A 23,689-nucleotide genomic window follows, 5' to 3' on the forward strand; every position below is an offset into this window, starting at 1 on the left:
AAAATGAAAGGATTCAGATAATAAATAAAAAAATAATAAAATTTATTTTGTCTTTAAGGGTTTGTCTAGTGCTGAATAGTTTGCATGTATTGTGGCATTTAATTTATAAAAACTTAAAATACAGGTTTTCTTCATAGAATTTACTTTTGTGAATGTCAAATTATTTTTGCTTACTGAAAAAATACATAAATAAGTAAAATAAAATAAAAACAACACTGAATAAAATAAAGTAAAACAACAAGATATAGACTGAAATGCAGTAAAATAAAATAAAATAATAATTTATAATATATACTTCCCATTCCGGTGTAGGCTCGCTGCTCTCACCCAATGATCACATCCAGCCGATGTTACTAACCAATCACAGCACAGCAGGGCGGGACTTAGCTCAAAGCGGGTAGGAAAAGAAAATAACGTACCGGAAGCTGTAACGTCACAGCGTGACGTTGCGGCGGTTGACGCCTGCTTATGACTTGCGAAATGGAGAAAGGAGCTGTTCGGAAAAAACAACAAGCCTCCTTATTTGAGGAATTTGTAGTTCAATAAAAGAAGAACATCAAGCAGCGGGGCCACACCGACCACAGCCGGCTGGAGACTAACGTTGCCACATCGGCCGACATTTTCCCCGATGAAAGTAAGTAGTTGTTGGCTAGGATTAGCATTTAGGTTAGCATTTGTTTTCTGTAAGTTAGCTAACGTTAGATTGTTTAGAAGTGGTGATTATTCGGGTCAGACAGCTGGTTTACGTTAGTGTTTGGGAAGTCGGTAGCTTTTATTACATGACATGACATGTGGAGTAGTTGGGGGGTTTAAACCATAAACTGTGTACCCTCTCTCCATCTTATTTTATATTTATGTTACTTTGAGTTTCTTTACACCCTACAAGTAGACTGGATAATAAATATTGCCCACAAGCTGTTAAATTCTGGCAGTTTCTGACAGTTATTTATGAAATTTAAACAAATTTAGGACATAAAACACTAAATGAGGAAACACCCACCAGCTAGAACACATTGTTCGTTTTGATGTTGAGTAGCTGTGAAGTTAGAGGAAGAAACGTGGTGATGGAAGTTAGTTTCTGTGTGTTATTGATCAGCAACACCGTCTGAAATCTATGTATTTTCAGTTGATTATCAGTTCTCAAATGTGAGGATTTTGTGTTAATATTAAAAATATATGTGCTTATGGTATAGTCAAACTAAAGACTAATTTGGAGACATCACCTCGCACATTTCTTTATATTTTCTGATAATTTAGAGTAAAGAACTTATTGATTAATAAAAAAAAAAACATCCTGCAGGTTACTCAGTAATGAAAATAATTTGTTTTAGCCTCTCTTTTTATATCTTTGCTATTTATTCATTTTTGGAGGGGCTGTAGTCAGACAAAAAGGCGATTGTGAGACATCATCTTTGATATTTCTTTCTATCTTTTGACATCTTATAGTGAACAACTAATTGATTAATCAAAATAGTCTGCAAATGACTCTATTATGAATTCGCATAAGCTATAATTGATACATGCCTGTCCTACGTGTTTGTCTCTCTTCATATCATTGCAAATTTATTGAAGTATTTTCGGGGCAGCTGGAGTCAAGACAAAATTGCACTTTAGAGACATTACCATGGACGTTTCTTTGTGTTTTGTGACATTTTATAGCAAATAACTAATTGATAATTCAAGAAGACAGTCAACAGATCACTCAATAATCAAAATAATTGTTAGTTGCAGCCCTAATGGGTGACATCAGTCCTCACTGGTGTGCCACTCCTGATTATTGGTATGTTTTTCTTTTAGCAGGCTTATTTTTATGGGTGTGCTAGACTGACACTAGTTTAAAGGAATCTTGGCCTACCAGCTGTAAAGTATCTGGGTTATTGGCTTCTTATGGAGGATTTTACAAAGCAGCAAAGAGACTCAACACACTACTATAAGTCCAGAGGAGGTCACTTTGCTTTAAACTCTTTAAAAAAGCTCTTTAGAGTCTGAATCACCAGCCATAACACCTTAATGACATAGAGAGATGCATGCTAGTGTGACTCAGTGTTTTTTCGCTGACCAGCTTCTCTTTTGTTGGATGAGTCATCAGCTCATGACAACACTATAGAAGACATGCAGTTTGATCTTTTTAAATTTCCTCCTCATTGATTTCTTCTTTCGTTGCAGTGCAGCACTCAGTAGGATGATCAGCAATCAAGAAGAGGATGTAAGTAACCCCCCTGTCTTTCTTTTTCTACACTAAATCTAAATAGTAATTTCTAATGTCAGTTCTCTTCTCTTTTAAAAATTTCACATAAATGTCAAAGAACAAAACTTCCATTGATGAGTTTACAAACATTTGAGGAACTTCCTCTCTTTGAAGAGATCAGAATCAGAATCAGAAATACTTTATTAATCCCCGGGGGAATTTGTTGGTCCATGTGTGGTAGCATGTGTCGTGTCTGCACGCTTATCTACTGTACTGATCTCAATCTGTTGGTTTGAGCAAAACACACAAACACCAGTTTTTATTTAAGCTTGCAAAACAGTGACTTTGTTTGTGTCCTTTTAGGAATTTGTTGCAGTGCGGGTCCAAGATCCCCGCATGCACAACGAAGGCTCCTGGAATTCCTATGTGGATTATAAAATATTTCTACATGTGAGTATTAACATTTACACTAGTATATATCCGGTCATTTTAGCGTGATCTACTTGGGAGCTGAGCTCAGTTTTCAAGCAGAAATGTCAAACATTTTGTGGGTTCAGCTTCTCTCCATGTGAGGATTTGCTGTTTTTTTGTTGTTTAATTTAATTGCAAATTGAGTATTTTTAAGTTCTGGACTGTTGGCCAGACATCTGATGGCAATATGTTGAGGTATGGAAGATTGAGAGGTGCATTTTTTGCTATTTTCTGAAATTATTTCTGGAAGATAATCACCAGTATAATTAGAAAACAAGTGAAGTTGTTGACTTCTAATGCGATTGAACGCAGATGAAAGACATTGAGGACTATTTGTGGTTTAAAGGTGCTACACAAATAAAGTAGCCTCACCCTAAAAAAAAGAATATTTGATGATACTCGCCTGATAAGAATTGCTAGTAGTTTTAAACTATTAAACCTGTCTCATACAACAAAATACTTTCAAAAGGTAACAGGAGATTTAGACAGCCTGGAGCTTCACATACTAATCCCATAAGACTTTTGAGACCCTTTCAATTTGAGTTTAACCAAACTCCAGTCTCTGTAAACCTCTGTGTTTGCAGCAGCATGGATTCCTTACATTTTGTTTGGACAGGAGTTGATGCTGTTGTCTGGGCAGCAGCCTGTGTGTTGAGGAATGCTGTGTCAGCAGCAAGGCTCCAAGCCCAGACGGATGTGCTATGAGGGTGTTGACTCATGAAATTGGCTCAGATCACCTGACCTCACATGATCTTTCATCATTTTGTTTGTCGTTGATATGCTGTTGTTTTTTTCCACAGGTTAAAGTGATTCCCAAAAATGTACTCAATGTTATTATTAGAATTCCAGAAAATAGCTTTTCTAGATTTCTTATCTTCTCACTGCCTTTGTCACCTATCACTAAACCTGCACAAGTAACTATTTCAGCTGTTGTGTAAGGCCTAGTTCACTGGTAGTTTTAAAACATGGGTTTTCCTCCCTAGTTCTCAAAAAAAAAAAAAACCTGACCACACAGGGACTGTTTAAAAAAAACCCAACAAAAACAAAACTGAAATGCTAAACCAACGAGTGGAGATTTAACCCGATCATCCAAAAGTGAAGATGATGTTGGCCAATCAGAAGCTAGACGGCTAGAGGGCTACCTGCAGCAGTGACCTTGGTAGCTTATTCTGATGCTTGTTTTCCTAAATATAAGAGTAGAGTAACTGTATGTTTAGATGTAAACAGACTAGAAACACCACTATTTTGGCCACGTCTCCCACTGCACAAAATGTCACCTCATTTGTGAGATTTCATAAAGGAGATAACTTTGCACACGCAGATATCACAAGGTAAAAACTCAGTTTTTCAGTCTAGACGTCAACATTGAAAACAGAGCTTCTGAAAATCTTCGCCCTGGAAGTAGTGTTACAAAAGATCTGTTTCAAGTTACTTAAGATGCAGTTTGTGTGTGGATGAAAGGCTAAAAACGTATACAAAAAACTACATAAACAAATCCTGTGTATGTGTGGACTAGGCCTTACATTTTTAACCTAAACACTTACTTATATAGACTATTTTAAAACTCCTAAAAAAGACACCCAAACATGGCTCAATGTCTGATTGCTCTTCACAGTACAACATGTTGGGCTGCAGCCAACAATTATATTCAATATCAGTTATCCTGCAGATTAGTTTCTCAGTAAACTGATGAATTATTTTGTCTATGAAGTGTTAAAAAGTGAAAATTCCTGTTATAATTTCCCATAGCCAAAAGGCACATCATCTTGTTTTGCCCAACCATCAGTCTCAAACTCATATATATTGTGTTTACCATCATATAAGACAAAGAAAAGCATTGTGTACTCAGGTATGAGAAGCAGGAACCAGCAAATGTTTGGTATTTTTGCTTGAGAAACCACTAAAACAATTATTCTATTATCAGAATAGTTGGTTGTGGTGGAAGTACTTTTTCTTGACTTTCCCACCAACTCATTGCACTGTGGCTTTAAATGAACTGACTGATGGAAACGGATGCATAATGAAGAAGTGATGTTTCTGAGGACTTTCACCTTCTGATGGAGTTTGTTTTTGATGATGAGAACTTAACCAACACTTCTTGTAATTGATTACGAGCGGTCAGAAGAGAGCTTGTGGTGCAAATCAGTTGACTGTGTCACACATTACTGGAACAAATCTGACGTGATAACGTTTTAGTTCTGCCAAAAAGTCAACAGCAGAGTCATTCCAGTTACATTCGTCACCAAATTTGAAAGAACAAATGTGAATACACTGTAATACATCAAATACAATGTAATAATATTGTAATACAATTTTAGAATTAAAGGATAATTAATGGGTAACCAAGCACCATGTCCATAACTGGTTTCTCTTGAATATGTAAATCTTTCAAAACTGGTCACACATATTTTGTTTGAGTTTAAATTAAGGTTCAGTATTTTGCTTAAAAAGCTGCGCACTGTAGTTTTTATCCAACAGGAAGATGTAGTGCATTTGTGGGGACTATTTTCAGCTGTGGATTAATCCATATTTGGGGCTCCTGTTGGACGCTGTCTGTCAAGTTTTTTGTCAAAATTGGAGCACTATGACACAGAGGAAGAAAATATATTAGCTTCTAAAAGTCATTTTGGTTTTGGTCTTCTTTCTTGGGATTTGTTGACAATAGGAAGAATGTAAAATATTGCCAGGCTACCCTTTAATGGGATTTTACACTGTCTGTTTGTACAGATCCTTTCATGGCTATTCTGTTGTCAGGGGAACAGCTTTGGTCCCTGTTTACTTCCTGTCAGCTACGGAGGAACCTATTGAATAGCTTCATGTCAGTTACTGCACTGACAAACATCCCAACAGGAAATAAAAAGGGACCCACTGACAGTGTTTCTGTTGTGAAGTTAGAAAAGTTAATCCAGTATTGTTGACTCTAATATGTATGTTTTTTTTAATTTCCAGACCAACAGTAAAGCCTTCACGGCGAAGACGTCCTGCGTGCGTCGGCGCTACAGTGAATTTGAATGGCTCAAGAAGAAGCTTCAGAAGAACGCTGGTTTGGTGTAAGTTGTGAAAAGTGACCGGCTTGTCCTATTTTTAGCTTCTTTTAATGTCCTTTCTTACGCAATTGTGGTAAAAGAGAAACGCATAGTTGACACAAATTTGCCTGCATGCATCATCCTTTTCTGAAGTTCACCCACGTGGCATTTCTGGGTCATATTTATTGTGGCAAATATCTACAAACATGGTTACTTTTCATCCTTGTAGGCCAGTCCCAGACCTTCCAGGAAAATCCTTCTTCTCCTTCAGCAATGAGGACTTCCTGGAGAGGAGAAGGAAAGGACTTCAGGCCTTTTTGGACAGGTCAGTTCTTCAAAAAAAAAAAAAATCTCATCTGCTGTGATAAATTACAGTTTTGTAATGCAAGCTACTGTGAGAGGTAACTATTACCTTTTGTCCTGGCAGCGTGGTGAACATGACAGTATGTCTGTCAGACAGCCAGCTCCACCTCTTCCTGCAGACTCAGCTGCCAGTCGGTCACATCCAGGACTGTGTGCAGGGCCACACTCCGTACACTGTGACGGAGGCCATCCTCACCTACGCCTCGTCCAATCGGGGCCTTGCTCAGGCTCTGGAGGACGACTCCATCAAAGAACCGAGTTTGACCGTTTCGTATGAGTCCATGGAGAGGTATGAGGGATCTAAACTACTGATGTAATGTGGCAAAAAAACTGTTACCTTTGCATTTTCTCTTCTACTGAAGTGTATTCTTACTGTGTCTGTCATTCTATAGTTGATATGAAAAAATCTAAAATGTGCTGCATATTTTCAAGGATTAAGCACTATGTATTGAAGTAAAGAAATCAATGCTTTTTTGACAAGAGTTTGATAGAATATTGTTTCCACTTTAATATCATTACAGTTAATATGAAGCTTTATGAAGCCAGTTAGCTTAGTTTAGTGCAACTAACGGAAAAAAGGGGAAACAGTTAATCTGGCTCTGTCAGAAGATGACGAATACACCACTACCACCTGCCTGGCCAAGAAATAGTCCAACACACAATCCCCTCTAAAATAAAACCTTGCGGTTTCCACACTTCTGTATTTGTACAGAATAATTAAATTACCGAGTATTCATTATTGAGCTTTAGAGGTGTTGCTAGGCGTTGTAGTCAGACAGAGCCAGACTAGCCATTTTCAGTCTGTACGCAAAGTTAAAGCTGCCGGCTGTAGCTTCATACGAACACAGACATGAGAGTGGTATCTCTCAGTGCTCTGCAGGAAAGTGACCAAGCAGATTTTCCAGAATGCAAGTTCCTGTTTTGTTGTTACTGTCAGTTAAAGTAAATGTTTTTCTTGCCCACTCCACAGCCCAGCTCCTCATCAACCCACCTCCTGCATGCAACCTAAAGAGACCTTCTGTCCTGAGCTTTTGTCTTGTGGCGACCCTGACCCTCTAGACGACTTATTGGAGGTCTGTAATAAGGACACAGTTGAGTTTGAGCACAAGGAGAAATCCTCAGTGAAGGTCCTCCAGAAGAACAACCACTTAGAGGCCATTTTCGAGGACTGTTCCCCGTCAGAGGTGACCTTTTTCCTGGGTGACAGCCAGGATGTCCCTGAGAGCCTCAGCCTTACAGAACAGACCCAGCAGAGGAGCTGTCAGATACAGACACCAGTGGAGGTGCACTCGCCCATGGGGGCTGACTTTGAGGAGAAATGTGGGGTGGACAGCTTGCTTGAGGAGGAGTGTTCAGTCAGAGAGGAGAGCACTGTGACATTAGATACAGAAGAACAGAGTCGTCCTCATTCAGACACAGAGGAGAAGGCTGAAAGTTCTGAAGAGGCAAAAATAGAGAAGTTTGACTGTGAGCCAGAAAAATGTGTAAATTCTGTAGTAACTTTAGATTTTAAGGAACAGGGACCAGAAAGTGAAGCTGGATCTCAGCAGGAGCTTCTTGACGTTGTCTGCTCTGAGAAGCAGGTTTTAGAAATTCATGCAATCTCTGAAGTTAATGGTCATGACCACATTGTTAGCTCCGAGGTTCACGCTGAAGATGTCAGCTGTCCAGAGGAGTTTAAGAGCTCAGACGGACAGAAAGAACCAGACGACGAAAAAAGTGATGAATCTGAGAGCAAAGAGGAGACGACACTTGAGTCAGAAATCCATGAAGAAGACATTGTTGAACAAATGGACCAAGTCGGACAGGAAGTGGATGTGGTCAGGACCAAAGATGACAGCAACGAGGATAGCCACTCATCTTCCAATGAGAGCATCGTCAAGGTCAGCGATGAAGAAAGCGTGTGTGACGAGACCGAGGACTCTTTCCAGGCTGCAAACGGCTACATGAAGACGTCTCCTGAGGAGGTCACTCACTGGTCAGAAGTAAAAGTCTCCAGCAGAAACATTTTAGACCTACACATGAATGGATGCCCTGTGGAAAAACAGGACATATCCGCCCAGGAGGACAAAGACGTGCAATACATAACTGACATCAGTGACTTTAGTAAATCTCTGGACCTTAACTCGACTGTAACCAGTGGAGATTTGACTGAAAATAGTGACTTTAGAATCTTAGAGAGAAGCTGCACGCCTGGCTTGGCTGATAGTAAATGCACAGAGCAGGAAACCTTGTCCTTGCTGTCTTTGGACGCCTCAGAGGAGACTCATGAGGTGGAGGTACATTAGTGACAGCTGAATGGCACCACATCGCAGAACCCAGAAAATGGATAGTGGAAGTTGTCGTCTGCCAAAGACACATTCGATCACACACACACACACACACACACACACACATACACATCAACAAGATGCATAAAAAGTCTGCTCATTATTTACAGTCTTCACAGCGCAGATGATCCGGTCTGTCACACATGTTATAGGTCTAACTTTTGCTTTTAAAAATAGTATTCCATTTTAAAATGTGCATCTTCATTTACACTCAGGTAAACTAAACATAGGCACTGATTTTATCCTCTGAGGATGATGATGATTGGCTTTTCAGGAACAGCAGAGGGTGCTCACGTTCACAACAGCATCATCATGGCGTTGACTCATATAAAGAGCTAAAGGTTTTTATTGTTGTGTAAACATACAATGTGATTTCATAAATGTTTTAAGTTTAATGTGACTGCTCTGAAACCTAGGCGTTACTTTGTGGGAGAACTGGTCCAAAATATGGAAAGAATATACACTTGAATTAAAGGAAAGATTCACATTTTGTTTCAGACTATATTGACACTGTATGTACTTTAAAAGACACTTTGGTTGCTTTAATTGATCCCACTGTCCATACTGACCGTCAAGAGATACCTTCTCTATGAAGAAAACCAAATTCTGGTCAAAAATGTTCAGCATAAGCTAAAATGAAGTTTCAGTAGTCTGACGCAGACAAGTCTACAAACATTGAGGTCTGGACAAGATCTCCTCACAGCCAGTATGGACGGTAGAAACAATTACAGCAACCAAAAACAGTCTGAATCTATCCTTACAGTCACTGGAGAATCACACACAGCCATTATCACTCTTATTTACAGCCTCACTTAATGTGAAACCCATAAAAACCCTGCATATTTTAACTGCGTCCTATCTAATCCCAATATTGCAAGTTTAAAAAGTGGCTGTTCTTAAACATCTCGAAAATCCTGTTATAATCGTCACATCCTGTTATGATGCATAGTAACTCTAGCTGGCTTGATTTGTCTACAGATGAAACAGAACTCAGTATCACAGATTTACATCAGTTTGGTTAAGTAACATGTTTGGATTGAGGCCAAGCGTACATCTAATGAGTGGCACACGATGTTCTCAACAAATTGTTTTACAGGCAGGGAGAGAGAGTAAAGAACGAATTGTTCAGCCCACGAAATTTGGTTATGTTCATTGTATTTTATGTCATTATAATAAATGATCAGAATAAGAATTGGAACCTCTGTGCAATGGACACACCGGCACCTTTACAGTGGTGTAATAATAATGTGATAATGTGCATTCTTGTAATTTCAGTAACACTTTCTGCTGTTACTTGATTTTTTTTTTTTGAAGCTCAAAACTCCCGAAAGAGGAAACACCATGGTTTACATATACTAAGCTTTATCGTCAGTCTGGTGCACAGTTTACATGTAGTTTCTCCAGATTATTGAGTTCATGTTCTAAATAACTACCATTTTTCTTTGTGAATCACTACATTTAAACAAAGTATACTTCTGTGGGCACAGTCCGAAAAGTCCAGTGTTTAGGATTTGGGATCTGTTGGCAGAAATGGAATATAATATCCATAATTGTGTTTTCATGAGTGTATAATCACCAGAAAATTAGAATCCTAATATCTACAAACAGAGCAGGTCCTCCTCCGCGGAGTCATCCATGTTGTTTTACATTAGCCCAAAATGGAGAAACCCAAACACTGGCTTTAGACAGGGCAATTTGAGTTTTGCGTCGCCCACACAGGAGAGGTCTCAGTTCTGTAACCTCACTGCTAAATGCCACTGAATCCTACACAGTCGACCTTTAATTCCAGTTTGTCTTTAACGTGGCTGCAGTTTGACCTTGACATTTTTTCCTCACACTACAGCTGCTGCTTGTGATTCTAATTATTTTGGTCCATTTAAAGAAGGGACCCAGAGATTACTGTGCCGTTGCACAACAGAAAGCTTCATGAGTCACTTGTCCCGTGTCACAGCCGTGGGATCTGGTAGGAGGATTGTAGAGTACTGGGTTTAGCTTTTTTATATTGTAAATGAATACAAGTTGGGGTTTTTTTTGGTTTGTTTTTTTTGACAAGTTGCTTTCAAAAACATTTTTTTAAAGAATGTTCCAGCTTCGGAGGAGACCTCAATTTTATAACGTGGATCTACAAGGGCAGTGATAACAACCTGAGTGACTGTGTCCATGTAAATCTAATTTTATTTCAAATAAATAGTTTTTCTTCTTTACTGTGTTACATGTGACTGTTTGTGGTTTCTGTGTCCAACCAAACACATCTCATGCCTTCAAGACAAGATACTGGAGCAATCCTGCCACCCAGTGGCTAAAAATAAAGCAGTTTAATAACCACACATCATTTCAACCGAACATCAGAGACAGGCAGTAAAGGCTGTTACTACTTTGGGGGATTTAGGTGTGAAATATACAGTGCAGCTTTAAAATATTTTACATATTGTACATAACATCTGCAGCTTATTAAAATGTAAGTCAGGGATGAAACAAAAGAAAACGAATGGTTATTTATTGCTCATTTTAACCAGTGAATTTATAAATGTATCAGTCGACAATAATTATAATATAATTTCATTATTCATCATCCTGTTAGTTAATCTTCTGAATAATCAATCCATGAAAAATTAAAACAAACAGTCTGAAAAAATCCCATCATTATTTACCACAGCCCAGTGACGTCCCCTTAAATTACTTTCTTGTCAAATGTGCAGTCAAAAACACAAATATATTTAATTTATAATGATATAAAACAAAGAAAAGCACCAAACCACGTCTGAGAGGCTTTTGTTGGAAAATTACTGAAATCATTAATCAATTATTAAAGTAGCTGGTGCTTAATTTTCTGACAGAGACCTAACTGATTGATCGACTAATTGTTTTAGCTTTAGTTTGCATATTAATATTGTAGATAAGACCTGTACAAATAGTCCATAGTGTACAGGAATAATTATCACCGCGACAGATTTACATGATATAACTTACAGTCTCATTTTTCCAATGACAAAAGATTATCTGATGAGCGGTCTGTGAAATTCATGGCCGGATGTGTCAGCAGCAACACTGTAAAAAAAAAAAAAAAAAGTATGTAAGTATATGTATAAAAATAAATAAATAAGCACACTATCAGAGAAACATGCATTAATAATTCAGGATTCATTCTGAGCTGTGCTTATCTAACAGTATTAGGGAATCATTTTCTTAAATAGGACAACCGACGCTGTAATCATGCGTTTGCTGCACATATTTATTCTCACCCATTGCCCTGCTCGGATGGCTTTATGCAGTACTTCTTCCAGCCAGCAGATGCCATAAATGGCAGGTCAACGACTGAATATACCTCAATGGCAATCTGGATGAGTACCAGGGGGACTGTTTCTGTGTATTAGGCCACTGTAATGGTCCATAATGCTGATGATAAGAGAGTGCCTCGGTACCTGTTGGAGCTCAGAGGATGTAGGCAGGGTGCAGGAAATCCTTGGGGACGATACCCACAGCGCCATTCAGCTCGCCGACCCACCAGCCGTGAATGTTGTACTCCTGCAACCCAAAATGAACAAATAAACAACCGTGAGTCTCCGAGGGGTCCAAGGACAAGTAAACGAAGCAGGATGAAGCACCAATCTCACTTTTATTTGATCTGAGTGCACCGTTTGTCTCATGTTATTAACATTAGAACAACCATTTAAATGATTTGAACGGCAATTACACGTGGCCTCGATCCCTTCCAGTGGCGACTAAAATAATAAGGTTAAAACTGTATAATCTGAACTTTAGCAGAGGGAATCCAGGAGAGTCTAGATCCCACCTGCGAAACAGTCATGTACAATACTATGACAGACACTGGGGTGCATTAGCCTCCAGGGTTTTCTTTCAAAAATGGGTAAAAAGGTAAACAAGACCATTGAGACTGTGTCTAAAATAAAACTGCTTTTTTTTACTGCTCAGGAGCCATAACAACAGCCTGCCTGTTCCCCCAGACTAATTATGACAAGACTTCATTTCTGCACTGTGCTTAAAAAGGAAACAGCAAACAGGAGTCTTCCATTTACACACAGAAAAAGATTAAATACTCGGCAAATTAAACTGGTGTCTTACAAAAATAAGACCTCGGTGAAGTTAATAAAATCACGTCTCCCAGTTTTAATATCACCAAAAGTGCAATACCTTGAAGGCTTAAAACAAAATAAGATGCTTTAGAAAATGATAGTGGATGTTTTCATTCTGCCTGGGTGGCATTTGCAATAATTTGGTACATTTGGCTTGAAAAAATAAAATACTTTGCATCCATTTGGAAAGTTTTAATCAATTAAATTCAAAAATTAAAATCACATACTTTGTCATAAAAAAAAAACATTTCACCTGACTTGTTTCTGTAATTAAGAAATACAATGCCCCCATTTAAACTAACTAAATAAAAATAAATTTGTGAGCCAAATAGGAGGAAAAGTTTCCTACAAGAAGGTGTTGATAATGAAAATATAATTTCGACACACTGAGCTGCTGTTAGAGACTAAAATCTGATCTTAAAAATAAATGTCACTCCTTAAAAAATAGAGGTTTAGTGTAGCGTCTCATTATGTTGGCTGAACGCCTTAAGCAGCATTTTACAATCTGCGTTTGTGATGTACCTTTTGCAAGTATCAAAATTAATTGAATCAAATTGTGGGTGAGATTTTATGTTGCATGTAATCATCAGTGAAATAATCGCAATCAAATTCATGTTGGATAAAATTCACACACTCCTAATACACACATAAAGGTGACTTAGTTAAATAATAGACATTAATTAGAAGTGAAAATATTCTGTAGTCACGGCCCATAAAGAATTGAAAACATGCTGATATTTTAGGCACATTTTCCACATCAAAAAACTCTGAATTAAGACAAAAATTTCATTCATTCTTGCATTCAGGAACTTGAGTCAGATTAAGCACCACATGATCATCTGATCGCAGCAGTTGGGCTCTAACTAGATCCGTACTGGATCAATATTTGGCCAGAGATCAGAGGGGCGTCGAAGCCCAGCAGTAGGAACAGAGGAGGCACCAGCCGGCCGTCATTTCCCTGCCCTGATGGAATGAAAAGCCTGGCCACTCATCTCTCCTCTGTTCTCCAGCAGATTGAGAATGGCTGCGTGAACAGTTTATCTCGGGGCTGAGGAGAAGATGAAACGCTAAACTACACACAAGCACATACTACGTACGTGCGAGCAGACACATGTACATGTACGTTTTACATGTCTGAGATTGGAATCGCTTCACTTCTTGCTCTAACAGGTTCTAGTTGTGAAAACAGACACATACTCCGACATGATGAATAGCATTTTGTCAAAGGTGCAGCCCATCATCAGGACCTGACACCTCCCTCCAACCAGAGGAATGAGGCCTGCAGCTAATGAGAGGGGTTTGGACAGCAAGGATGAATGGACCGCTTAGAAAGTGATAAACCACAAGACTCAAGTGTTGTTACAGCACAAACAGGTACCCACAATAAGCAGATTGTCCATCCAGGCCTCATCGTTTTCCCCTACGAACCTCGGTGACAGCTCACACTGGGACGCTCCAGTATGCTTGGCTCTCTGACAAACTCTGACTGACAATTCAGTGTGTGTTTGAGCTCATAAAGCAGGGGGAAAGTTAAGGCCAAAATGGCCTTTTTTATGCCCCCCATAAGACTGTAGAGGGAAAAGCCCAGTTGCGGAAAGCTGGCTCTGGTTCCCATTCGTGATAACGTGAACAGAAGAGGAGGAGAGGGGAGACAGACGGACGGGGGGAGGCATCGCAGAGAGGGAGCGAAACAGTTTTTCTCTCCCTTGGGGGCGTCGCAGCACTATTCCACCAACCGTAGTGACAGAGAGTTTTATTTATCTCCGCGGCCCATCTGTGCAGTCGGTCTCAAATTCTCCCTGAGAAAGGTCTTTTGGATTATCAGCGCCGCCATTTTAATACAACTGCTACATCACAGAGTGGGCGCCAATGGCGGTGGAAGTCTGTCAGGCGTGCAGAGTCCATCTTCCTCATACTTGAAATGGGTTCATCCAGAGTACACCTGCTGTAATAGGGACATTCCAAGAGGCGTGGAGAGTAAATTATCCAAATGACAAAAACTATGCTAACTCCTCAATGTCCTCTTCCTTCTGTTTGTTTTCCTCTTTTTGTCTTTTAGGTTGATTTGTTTTTGTGATGTTGCATCTTAAGCTGTGAAATGTTATGGTTGGGGCAAAGAACAGGCATATCTCGGCTCACTGTGGCAAGTTGTTGGTCTGAAATGGAAGATGTTCCCTCCAAAATGCTCTGGGGTGAGAAAAATCAGGCGTCCTCGAGCGGCTGAGTTCTGGGAAATGTCTGCTTTTATCTCATTAACAAGATGTAGCAGGACACACAGTATGTTGTCACATATCACAGTCGGTGTTTGCTGCAACCTGGATGCAGATCAAATCTGTGTGGGAGCAGAGGGAGGAAAAAGGGGAGGGGGCCAAACAGCGCCGTGTCGTGGCGGCTGCGGCGCGTTGACTCGTTGACCTCCCGGTGACTCCTCCACCGAGAGAGTGGGAATGAGCGTGGGCGGGGCTGGCACTGAGAGTGGGTTGCCATGACAACACCTGCAGTGTACCGGCGCGATCGTTTATTTACCACTCAGGGGGCTGGCTAATGGTGGCATTCTGATAGGCCCATCGCTCATGTTCCCGACCGGAGGACGGATTGACAGCTACCCGAGCCTGAAGCGAGGAGAAGGTGAGTCGAGGTTGGTTGGATTGCGGTAAAAGACAACGGGTGAGGCGGGTGACGCCATCATCACCATCATGTGCCTAAACAAAACACAGCTTTAATGTCTCTCTTTCAGAAAACACCTTTTTTCTTATAGTACAATTCTGTAGAGGTTCAGACTGCATGTCCTCTTCTTACTCTCTTTTCCTTTCTCATCTTGTTCTCACACACATGCGCTCCCAGATGAAACACACACACTCACACACACACACAATCCCAAATGCATACAAACTAGGGGGAGTGCTAATAAGCCTGACACATGAGGCATCTTTCCTCGGCCACCAGCTGACTGAGGCAGGCCTTGGGCGTGATGGAGCGCAGGAAGTCTCTCATTGCCCTGCTGCTGAACCCGCCGCCTGGGTGTTACAATCTCTCCCTCCCTCCCTCCCTCCCTCCCTCCCCATTTCCAACCCCCTCCCTCCTTTCCTCCCCTTTCCTCTCGTTCCATCTCTCCTGTAGCAGCCTTTCCGCTTGCATCCTCTCTGTTGTTTTTTTTTCCCCCCTGCATTTCTTTCTCGTCTACATAGACTCATCAGATACACTGCAGCTCTCTGCAGTTCTTCCATCACTGGTCACTCTAACAAAGAAACATGGACAGCTCCACCAGGCAGAAGCCCATGATCTGTAACCCGCTATTAGGTTAGCGAGCTCTCCTCGCTGCCCACACAGGTAACACCTCACGAATGAGCTGGCAATACCTGAAACTGTGCGGGGAAAAGCGCTTATTTTGGGGGCAGTTATAAGGATTCTGTGCCAAAAGAAATCTTGTCGAAATCCATCCAGAAATATGGACGATAATTCCACACAACCAGAGATCGAAATGGCTACTTAGTGTCCGTTTTTTCCAAGTGGGCTTTTAATTAAATCAGTGAATTGGCTTCAAATTGGAAACATGACAGAGCATGAGAACGTTTGAAAATATCTCAGGGACGATGAGATTTAATAAAAAGAAAACCTACTCGCTCCTTTCTAATGCACGCCTGGGATTACAGATAGCTCCTTAACTTAATAGCAATTTAAAGTGGATTTGTGTATGCCACTGAGTGTCTGTAATGATGGCTGTTTACGCCGCCCCTCATTTATAATAATTAAGCAGAATGGATTGGGGGTGGGTTGCTCGGACGCGGTTCTGGGCTATTGGCTTGGGCTGAATAATGACCTACTGTAGTTGACCGGGGGATGACCGCTGCCTCCTGCATGACCCCAAACCCCAGACTCACCCCCTGCTACTTTGGGTGGTAAATAGGATGTCTTGCCTGTCTATAGCGTCTTGGTGTCTATGGCCACAATAGCAGCCAGGGGTCTTTAAATGGGTGTGTGACAGAGAAAAGGAGAAAGGAGAGGGGGGACAGGGTTCACACAAAAGAATAAAGGGATCCACCCTCTTTGTCTCTCTTGCTTGACTTTTCCCATCTGATTGTTTGCCCACTTTTCCTTTTCTTCAGCTGTATTCAGCTGTTGTGACCTGTGGGCAGTGGCCCAAAGCGGCTTGTTAAACACAGAAGAAGCCTATGACCCTAAAATAAGACTGTCACAGGTAGCCTGGATATAAAACGAGTCGCGTTTTCAACACAAAATGAGTTTTAGAATCTCTTCTTTCAATATTTATTATCATAACTTGTATTTATAAGAGGCTATAAATCACAACAATAAATATAAAAGGCTGTAAATCAGCTTTTGGTGTTTGTGTAAGTTGTCTTTAATAAAACTGTCCTGTTACAAGACTCTGTGAGAAACCGCCACAAGGTGTCAGTGGTGTCCATGTTCTCATTGTCTCTAACAAGCAGCTGCAGCTGAACACTTTGGCCAAATGTGATGTGACGCTCTGCTTTGGGAGACGCACTGGATTGGCTGGCCCGTCTCCCTCTCTCTGAGTTTTGGTTGGACGACGAGTGGAGAGGGAGAGGAGAACAGGGCGATGGAGAGAAAGAGGAAGAGGTGGCAGCGGTGCTTGCCAGAGTTTTAAGGACCCTGGATGGGTTTGTGCCATAAATCTCTTCCCACTCCATCCCGCCGTTCTCCATGAGTGCCTGTGGGAATACAGGAATGTGACAGCTGACCTGGAGAGCCCATGTCTTTTGATTCTGGATACATAAATTAGAGGGCAAGAATGCAGGACAACCTTATGGTTCAGTGTGGGACATGGCCGACAAAGTACACAGGCATTACACGTGTCAGGGAGAAGTGAAACAATAGCTTTAAGCCACAGTGATAAATTAATCTGATACCGTTATGACACATTGTAAATCCTTTAACAAATGTCTTGTTACATGTTACAGGATATGATGCAATGGAAATGTGTGCGAAACATCTCAACAATTTCAATCGAGTTAAAAAATCTGAGTGTGATATTGCAGAAAACCGAGCTCACCAGTATTTGTCATCACACACTAAAATGTCAGTGTAAAGCTATAATGCGCATTAGAAAAATGCAAGCTCTCAGAAATGAAATGCCAGAGCAAAACTCACAAGATGGATTTAACGGTGTGTTTCTACCTCATGTATCAGCGCGCTGAGCATCGCCATCGAGCTCTGCGGAAAGCAAGTTAGGCATCGCTGAAACCGGCGGCAGAGGCACACTACGAGATTAATTCTCTTGAACTAATGGGATTCATATGAGTTGTGAGGTTCCTAATTTATTTACTTTGTCAGTGATACACAGATATGCACGCACACACACACACAGCAGCACACAGGGGAGAAAAAAAACACAAATACAGTAAAAATGCCCCCACTTTACAGTAAGTGAGAGATCAATAATGATGGATGAGGGCCTTTTATACAATCGGCATGTTCTCCTCAGTTCACAGCCATATGACACCACGCCTGTGGCTATCCCATTCTGCACTTCAGCAGTCAATCACATCCCAGCTTTAAAAATAACAGTTTGTTAGCACCATTGATTTAGCACTTAGAGCGTGTCCTTATTACCTTGTAATTATGGTCAGTGTTGACATAACAGCACAGACAACCAGGCCTCCCACCCTCTAAGAGAATTTATGGGCCCTGGTTTTATTACGGCCATTTCATGTGTCTGGGTCCCCAGTTAAGCGACAGACTTGAGTTCTAGCCAAGGGCCCGTATTTCACTCATCGAGGTCAGGGTTCTCAGGAATCCCCTGTAAAACTGAACGCTGGTGGGGGCCTGCGTGTACACACAGAAGACGCAGGGAAGCCCTCCCCAAGGGCTCATTAAAACAAATAGCCGATTACAGGCTATAATCCAAATAATGCTATTCATGGGGGAGATGTGATGCTTTTAAGACGTAAAATGGGACACGGGTGGAGTCGTGTCGTCACAGCAAACCTAACACTTCGGAAGCAGTCCGGAGATCACCTCTAAATAATTTACAGCCAGACCCTCTCTTTAAATCCATTAGAGGATAGTTAGAATACTCTCTCGTCGTCTGTCACTGTGTTATGACTTCAGCGTACAGCTTGACAAAACAAGAGTAATCTGTGTCATTAAGATTGTGAGATACTAAAACCAAGTCTTGCTTCCAACCTGGACTTCGTTTGCTTTTAAGGTCTTCAGTGGAGCAGTAATCCGATCCATACAGTGAAAAGTAATACGCCAGGCAGGGCTGAGGCTGTTTGAGGCGGATCTGTAGCACCGAGCCAGGTCCCCTTTGTTTCCCCAAGTACGCTGCCTTTGTCATCCTTGCGTGAAAAATGGACACGGCTGTTTTGACATTTTCCCCTATCAACCAGCACGCACAGACAGAGAAGGCTGGCATCTCATTAATCTGGCACTGCCAAGAGAGCCTCAATTAAAAGTCCATCTTCTGCGAAGAGCATAATTCACCTGTGCCATATCTGCTCTTACAAACAAAAGGCTTCATTTCCATCAGCACAAACTGATAGCGTTTATTTATCCATCTAAACCTAAAACCTTGACTTCTTTAATGCACTATGAAAGTAAAAATTATTGTTTCTGCACTGAAGCTAGAACATATTACAAATAATTAAAATTCAGTAGCTCCAGCTGCTGATTAAAGATGCAGGAAATACATAATGTCTCAATCTTTACCACATAATTACTGACAAAAAAGCTGAATATACTGTAAATTCTTCCTCCCTCCACTCTTCAGATAATTTAGCCTAAACACAGAACATGATGATTCAATTTCAAACCGACCAATAGAAACAGTCTGGGAACAAGTCCCTCTACGCTGCAGAGTAAAAGTGCCCAAATTACAAGCCATTGATTTCCAGTAGGGTGGCTTTTCACTGGTAGATACTCTGCATGTAACTACAAGATGGCCATAAAACATGAGGAAATAGATTGAGAGAAAAAGAGCTGAGATGCAGGATGGCTTCACCTGCAGTTTATGTCAAACAGAAAGGAAGGGCTTCGCATGGCTGCCTACTCAATTAACCCCTGTGATAGAGGCTCCCATAATGAACAACAGCACCATTACGCAGCGCCCGAATGGCACTTCACCCTAGTGGCCTGGGAATAGACAATGCCACTGTTGGTGCTTCGCTGCTGCATCGAGACATGAATGCTCGCTAACAGAGGAATTTAGACGTTGGGGATATCAGCATGTTCAGAAAGTAAATGGGGGCATAGTGATTACTGGTATTGATGTTGTTTAACCCTTAAATAATTACATATTTTACACATCTGCATCACATTTTACTCATTTCAAACTACTGTAATTGCTCCTATAATTACGTCTACGAGTCAAGGGTGCAATCAGGAATGGTCCCCATTAGAGATGAATGGCAGATCAGTAATCTCCCACTCCAACTGACTGGGAGAGAGTGTGTCCAGGACGCACAGATTTCTAGAAGCAGTTTAAATAACCTCTCGGATTATTTTTGGTTGATGATGGTGATGCTGACCTTGCTAATGACGTAGATGAGATCTCCTCTCTGGAAGGTCAGCTCGTCCGGCTCGTCGGCCTGGCAATCCCATAAACCCTGGTAGTAGTTAGCGTAATCTGATGACGAAGCTGAGAGGAAATGCAGAGTGCAAATTTAAATAAAAGAGCGAGACAATGTTCTTTCCCCACTGTGAACTATTAAGCTGGACATTTTCTCATTATTAGTAGAGAACTGTAATGAGGTTCTGACCTGGTTTGTTGTTCCTCTCGCTGTTCTCATCTGTCGGGTCTGGAAAATCCTCCTCTAAATAAACAAAACAAAGCAAGCACAACAAAATAATCATGGCAGAACATTTATCTTTAACTGGCTTATGAGTAGGAAACATTTTTAAACTAGACATCAGGACCCAAACATTTTTATTTTTTTTATCTAAATTGCAAATTAATGATAAGAAACATTACCTTCTGCTCAAGTACAACTATTTTTCAGAGGGTTTCTTTTTGTGTCAAACATTAGGGACAAATGTGCAGTAAAAAAAAAAGCATCAAGACAAAACAAAACAAACAAAAAATAAATAAAATGGATCATCAGCCGATCCCTGATGCAGCACTGCATGACACAAGATGTCTATTTTTCTCTAACCAGACTGAACTCCACGATGAGAATCAATTTGTTCACATTTATCAGAGACCCAAGCGGGAAAAGTTAAAGAGAAAGAGGCTGTCTTTAACGGCGCGCAGAGGCGGACGTGTCATTGACTGCGGGGCGTGGCACCCGGTGGTCTGAGAGGTGACACAGTGATATGCCTGCCCTCTGTCTCCCACATCCATCCTTAACAGTAGCAGGCTGACAGCCACGCCACAACCCAGCAACACTATCCACCTTCCAGCACAACCTGCGCCTCTGCTTCCAGGAAGGACGACACACACAGAAACACACACACCCTCACACACACACACACTATATATCCACATGCACATTCGTGATTAGATTACAGTTTGGATGTAAAAAGTTTCTTATGTGTAAATGTTAGGATGTTACTTTTCTCCTTTTTTCAAATACACACTTTTAGGTTGCTGCACATTGCATGATTTAAAAAAAACTTCTTTAAAATGCAAACGACATCATTATGGCGATCTAATGAAATATGAAAACACTGTGCATTGTTACAAAACCAAAAAGAGCACAGGGAGTTATTTAAATTCTGTTTGCAAAGGGCCCAAACATTTGTTCAGCGCTCTTCAACTGCTGTACAGAAGAGCATCCCTCAGTCGAGAGGCCACCGCTATGGGCCAACGGTTTCTATATCAAAGTGATTTAATTTTCCAGTCAATAAAATCAGTCATCAGCACCAGAGCCAATTCCGCCATCGCTCTGCGTTCTGCCCGCAACTGAGCCATGTTCGGAGTTTTGCTCCGACAAAACTGAGGGGAGCTCATCACAGAGAAAATGATGCTTCACTCTTACTCGACATTTCCTCACTACTTTGGCTGCTGCACGTGCAAAATGTATCTGACAAGGGTGCAAATGTTTCATATTTCCCACGCATTTAATGTTAACAACTTTTGGAAAATAATCTTAAACTTCAATGACAAGTCCTGCATGGTAATCTCAAACGGTCATCTTGTAACAAACAAATTAACGAAGACGAATATTTCTACTTTTTAAGAAAAGATTTGTCCTCAACTACAAACACAAACAGCTTTCCTCATCTTTTGTAATCCTGATTTATGAAAATAACCACAGAATCAAGTAACTTAACAGTGTAGAAGCTTTAAGTGAGCAAAGAGAGGTGCAGAATGATTGATAAGTGAAGGGGTGAGAAAGTGAACGAAAGAGCCCGTCATTCGATATGCCATCTGTGGTCAGAGTCTGTACCTCTTCCCAGATGGCTTTGAACGCCGGCGTGACAGTCTGAAGACTGATTTCCCTCTCACCAGTGATTTTGGCAAAGGTAATGTACTCACTGAGTGAAACAGAATCTTGATGTATCTTATTTAATAGAAAGAGTGATGGACGACGGCCCTGAGAAGATCAGATCACCCCTTTTGTCCTTCTCAGGATCTTGTAGCCACCCTGACACATGGGACTGTCTCCCCCCGTCGGTCAGGACTCACACACACACACTGTCTCACAACATTCTCAATCAAACTCTAATTTCTATTAAGGATGTGACATTAAGAGCTCCAGAACTATTTTAAGCCCTGAGAGATGCAGTTTTTACTTCCTTTCAACTAAATTGCTGTTGCTAGGCAATTTTAGCTAAAACTCTGCTTAGTGGATTGAATTGTAGGCTATTTGTTGCCTGGCAACATTAGCTAATTGGACGTTCTATGACAGAGCATTCGGAACTACTCGGCTCTCGCTGATTTCAACAACATAACTGTTTCTCAACAGATGGCTCTCAGTGAGATAAGGAGGAAGCTGATTTCTAGTCAGCGTAGGGAGAGTCTTCCCTTCCTGCCCTATGTGCCTCTGCAGCAGCCACCTCAGTCCTGACAAGCTTATTAGTGTTGCTTGATTTAAAATGAGTGATCAGTCTGGGTGTTGTGGTGGTAGGGAGGTACCTGGCAACACAAATTTCACAGCCAGGGGAGATCATCACAAATATTTCTTGCTGCAAAAATCCCTCAGGGCTCGAGTGTGTGTGAGGCAGTGTCTATTTGTCTGACTGAGTATCATGAGAGTTTGTGCGTGTGTGCAGCCTTCCTGTCTATTCGTCTGTGTGTGTGTGTATGTGTGGGTGGGTGCTCGTGTGTCTCTGCATGCGAGGTAACCACATCCTCATACCTGGCAGCATCTCGTAGATATCATCGTCCTCCTCGTCGACCTCCCCCGTCTCATGCCCTCCTCCCAGTTTGCCGCTCTGAGAGACCTGGGCAGCGCCTGGCCGCGGAGGGAGAGGGCCGGTCACCCCCTCAATGTCATCATAGGTCTCCTCTTCCTCTTCCTCGTCATCATCGCAAGGGATGGAGGTGGAGTGGAGATCTATGAGTGGAGGAGAGACAACATGATGGGCGGCGTTAGCATCAAGATGGAGCGCAGCGTGGCACAAACGACACGCACATGCATTAAAGGGTAAAGTAAGAGAAATGTCTGAAGGGTCCTAACTGCACAACAGGCTGGGACACGTGCCACATCGCAGCAGTGACAAACACTGGAGGCTTTAATGCTGCCTGCAGTTCAAGATCATTTTCATTATCTATTAATATGTTAATAATATTTTTTGATTAAGCAATAAATTGCTGAGTCTGAAACCGCCAACACAATTTCCCAGTCGATTCGAAGGTGACATCTTCCAAATGCTTATTTTGTCTGACTAACAGTTCAAACCAAAAAACAGTTAAAGGGAGTTTGAATTTTTTTTTTGAAGTGGGGTTGTATGAGGTACACCTGCATCACCCTCAGTAGATGGTGACCTACGCACTCCCAGTTTGGAGGAGCAGTTAGAAGCGCCACCACTAAAGCTAAGCAATGTATTGTCGTGGGGGGGCAACAGCAAACTGTAATATTTCGAATATTTATACGGGTCAACTTGCCATCAGAAAGCTCTTTCTAGCGGGGAACTGAAGCCATTACATCGCTCTCTTTAAGGCACTAGACTCCTTTTACCACTCAGGACATCAGAGTTGGTACTTATTGTGCAGGGTTGGGTACCAAAACTGTTTCTATACGACCGGTACCTAACTGACCAAATAATATCACAAATTTTGTCTCCTCACTTCGG

General features: G+C 41.3%; 2 protein-coding genes across 5 annotated transcripts in view; one reads left to right on the top strand and one right to left on the bottom strand.

The window, feature by feature from the left end:
- Positions 1-440: 440 nt before the first annotated feature.
- snx11 (sorting nexin 11) lies at positions 441-10,590 on the top strand. Of its 2 annotated transcripts, none has more exons than XM_033611666.2 (7): positions 441-634; positions 2,167-2,206; positions 2,552-2,638; positions 5,609-5,709; positions 5,915-6,010; positions 6,113-6,337; positions 7,019-10,590. In XM_033611666.2, the coding sequence occupies exons 2-7, from the start codon at positions 2,183-2,185 to the stop codon at positions 8,334-8,336; spliced, it is 1,851 nt and encodes a 616-aa protein (XP_033467557.1). In that variant the 5' UTR covers positions 441-634; positions 2,167-2,182; the 3' UTR covers positions 8,337-10,590. The 2 variants fall into 2 exon arrangements, with proteins under 2 accessions (XP_033467557.1, XP_033467558.1); XM_033611667.2 differs by having other exon boundaries at positions 2,172-2,206.
- A 268-nt stretch (positions 10,591-10,858) lies between these two features.
- Positions 10,859-23,689, bottom strand: part of skap1 (src kinase associated phosphoprotein 1) — a 37,096-nt gene continuing 24,265 nt past the window's right edge. For all 3 annotated transcript variants that reach the window (XM_033611669.2, XM_033611668.2, XM_033611670.2), the window contains 5 exons: positions 22,753-22,950; positions 20,212-20,265; positions 19,981-20,090; positions 11,801-11,903; positions 10,859-11,426 (listed from right to left, as the gene is read on the bottom strand). In XM_033611669.2, the coding sequence (XP_033467560.1) occupies positions 11,811-11,903; positions 19,981-20,090; positions 20,212-20,265; positions 22,753-22,950 (455 nt within the window). In that variant the 3' untranslated portion in view covers positions 10,859-11,426; positions 11,801-11,810. The remainder of the gene's footprint in view (positions 11,427-11,800; positions 11,904-19,980; positions 20,091-20,211; positions 20,266-22,752; positions 22,951-23,689) is intronic.

This window comes from Epinephelus lanceolatus, chromosome 21, assembly GCF_041903045.1.
Source record: "Epinephelus lanceolatus isolate andai-2023 chromosome 21, ASM4190304v1, whole genome shotgun sequence".
In the NCBI taxonomy this organism is placed as follows: Eukaryota; Metazoa; Chordata; class Actinopteri; order Perciformes; family Serranidae; genus Epinephelus; species Epinephelus lanceolatus.

Excerpts from the sequence above, each read along its gene's own strand:
- snx11 (XM_033611666.2), top strand. The coding sequence starts at position 2,183 with ATGATCAGCAATCAAGAAGAGGAT. Across the intron at positions 5,710-5,914 it reads CAGAAGAACGCTGGTTTGGT|GCCAGTCCCAGACCTTCCAG; the intron begins GTAAGTTGTGAA and ends TCATCCTTGTAG. Across the intron at positions 6,011-6,112 it reads CTTCAGGCCTTTTTGGACAG|CGTGGTGAACATGACAGTAT; the intron begins GTCAGTTCTTCA and ends TTGTCCTGGCAG.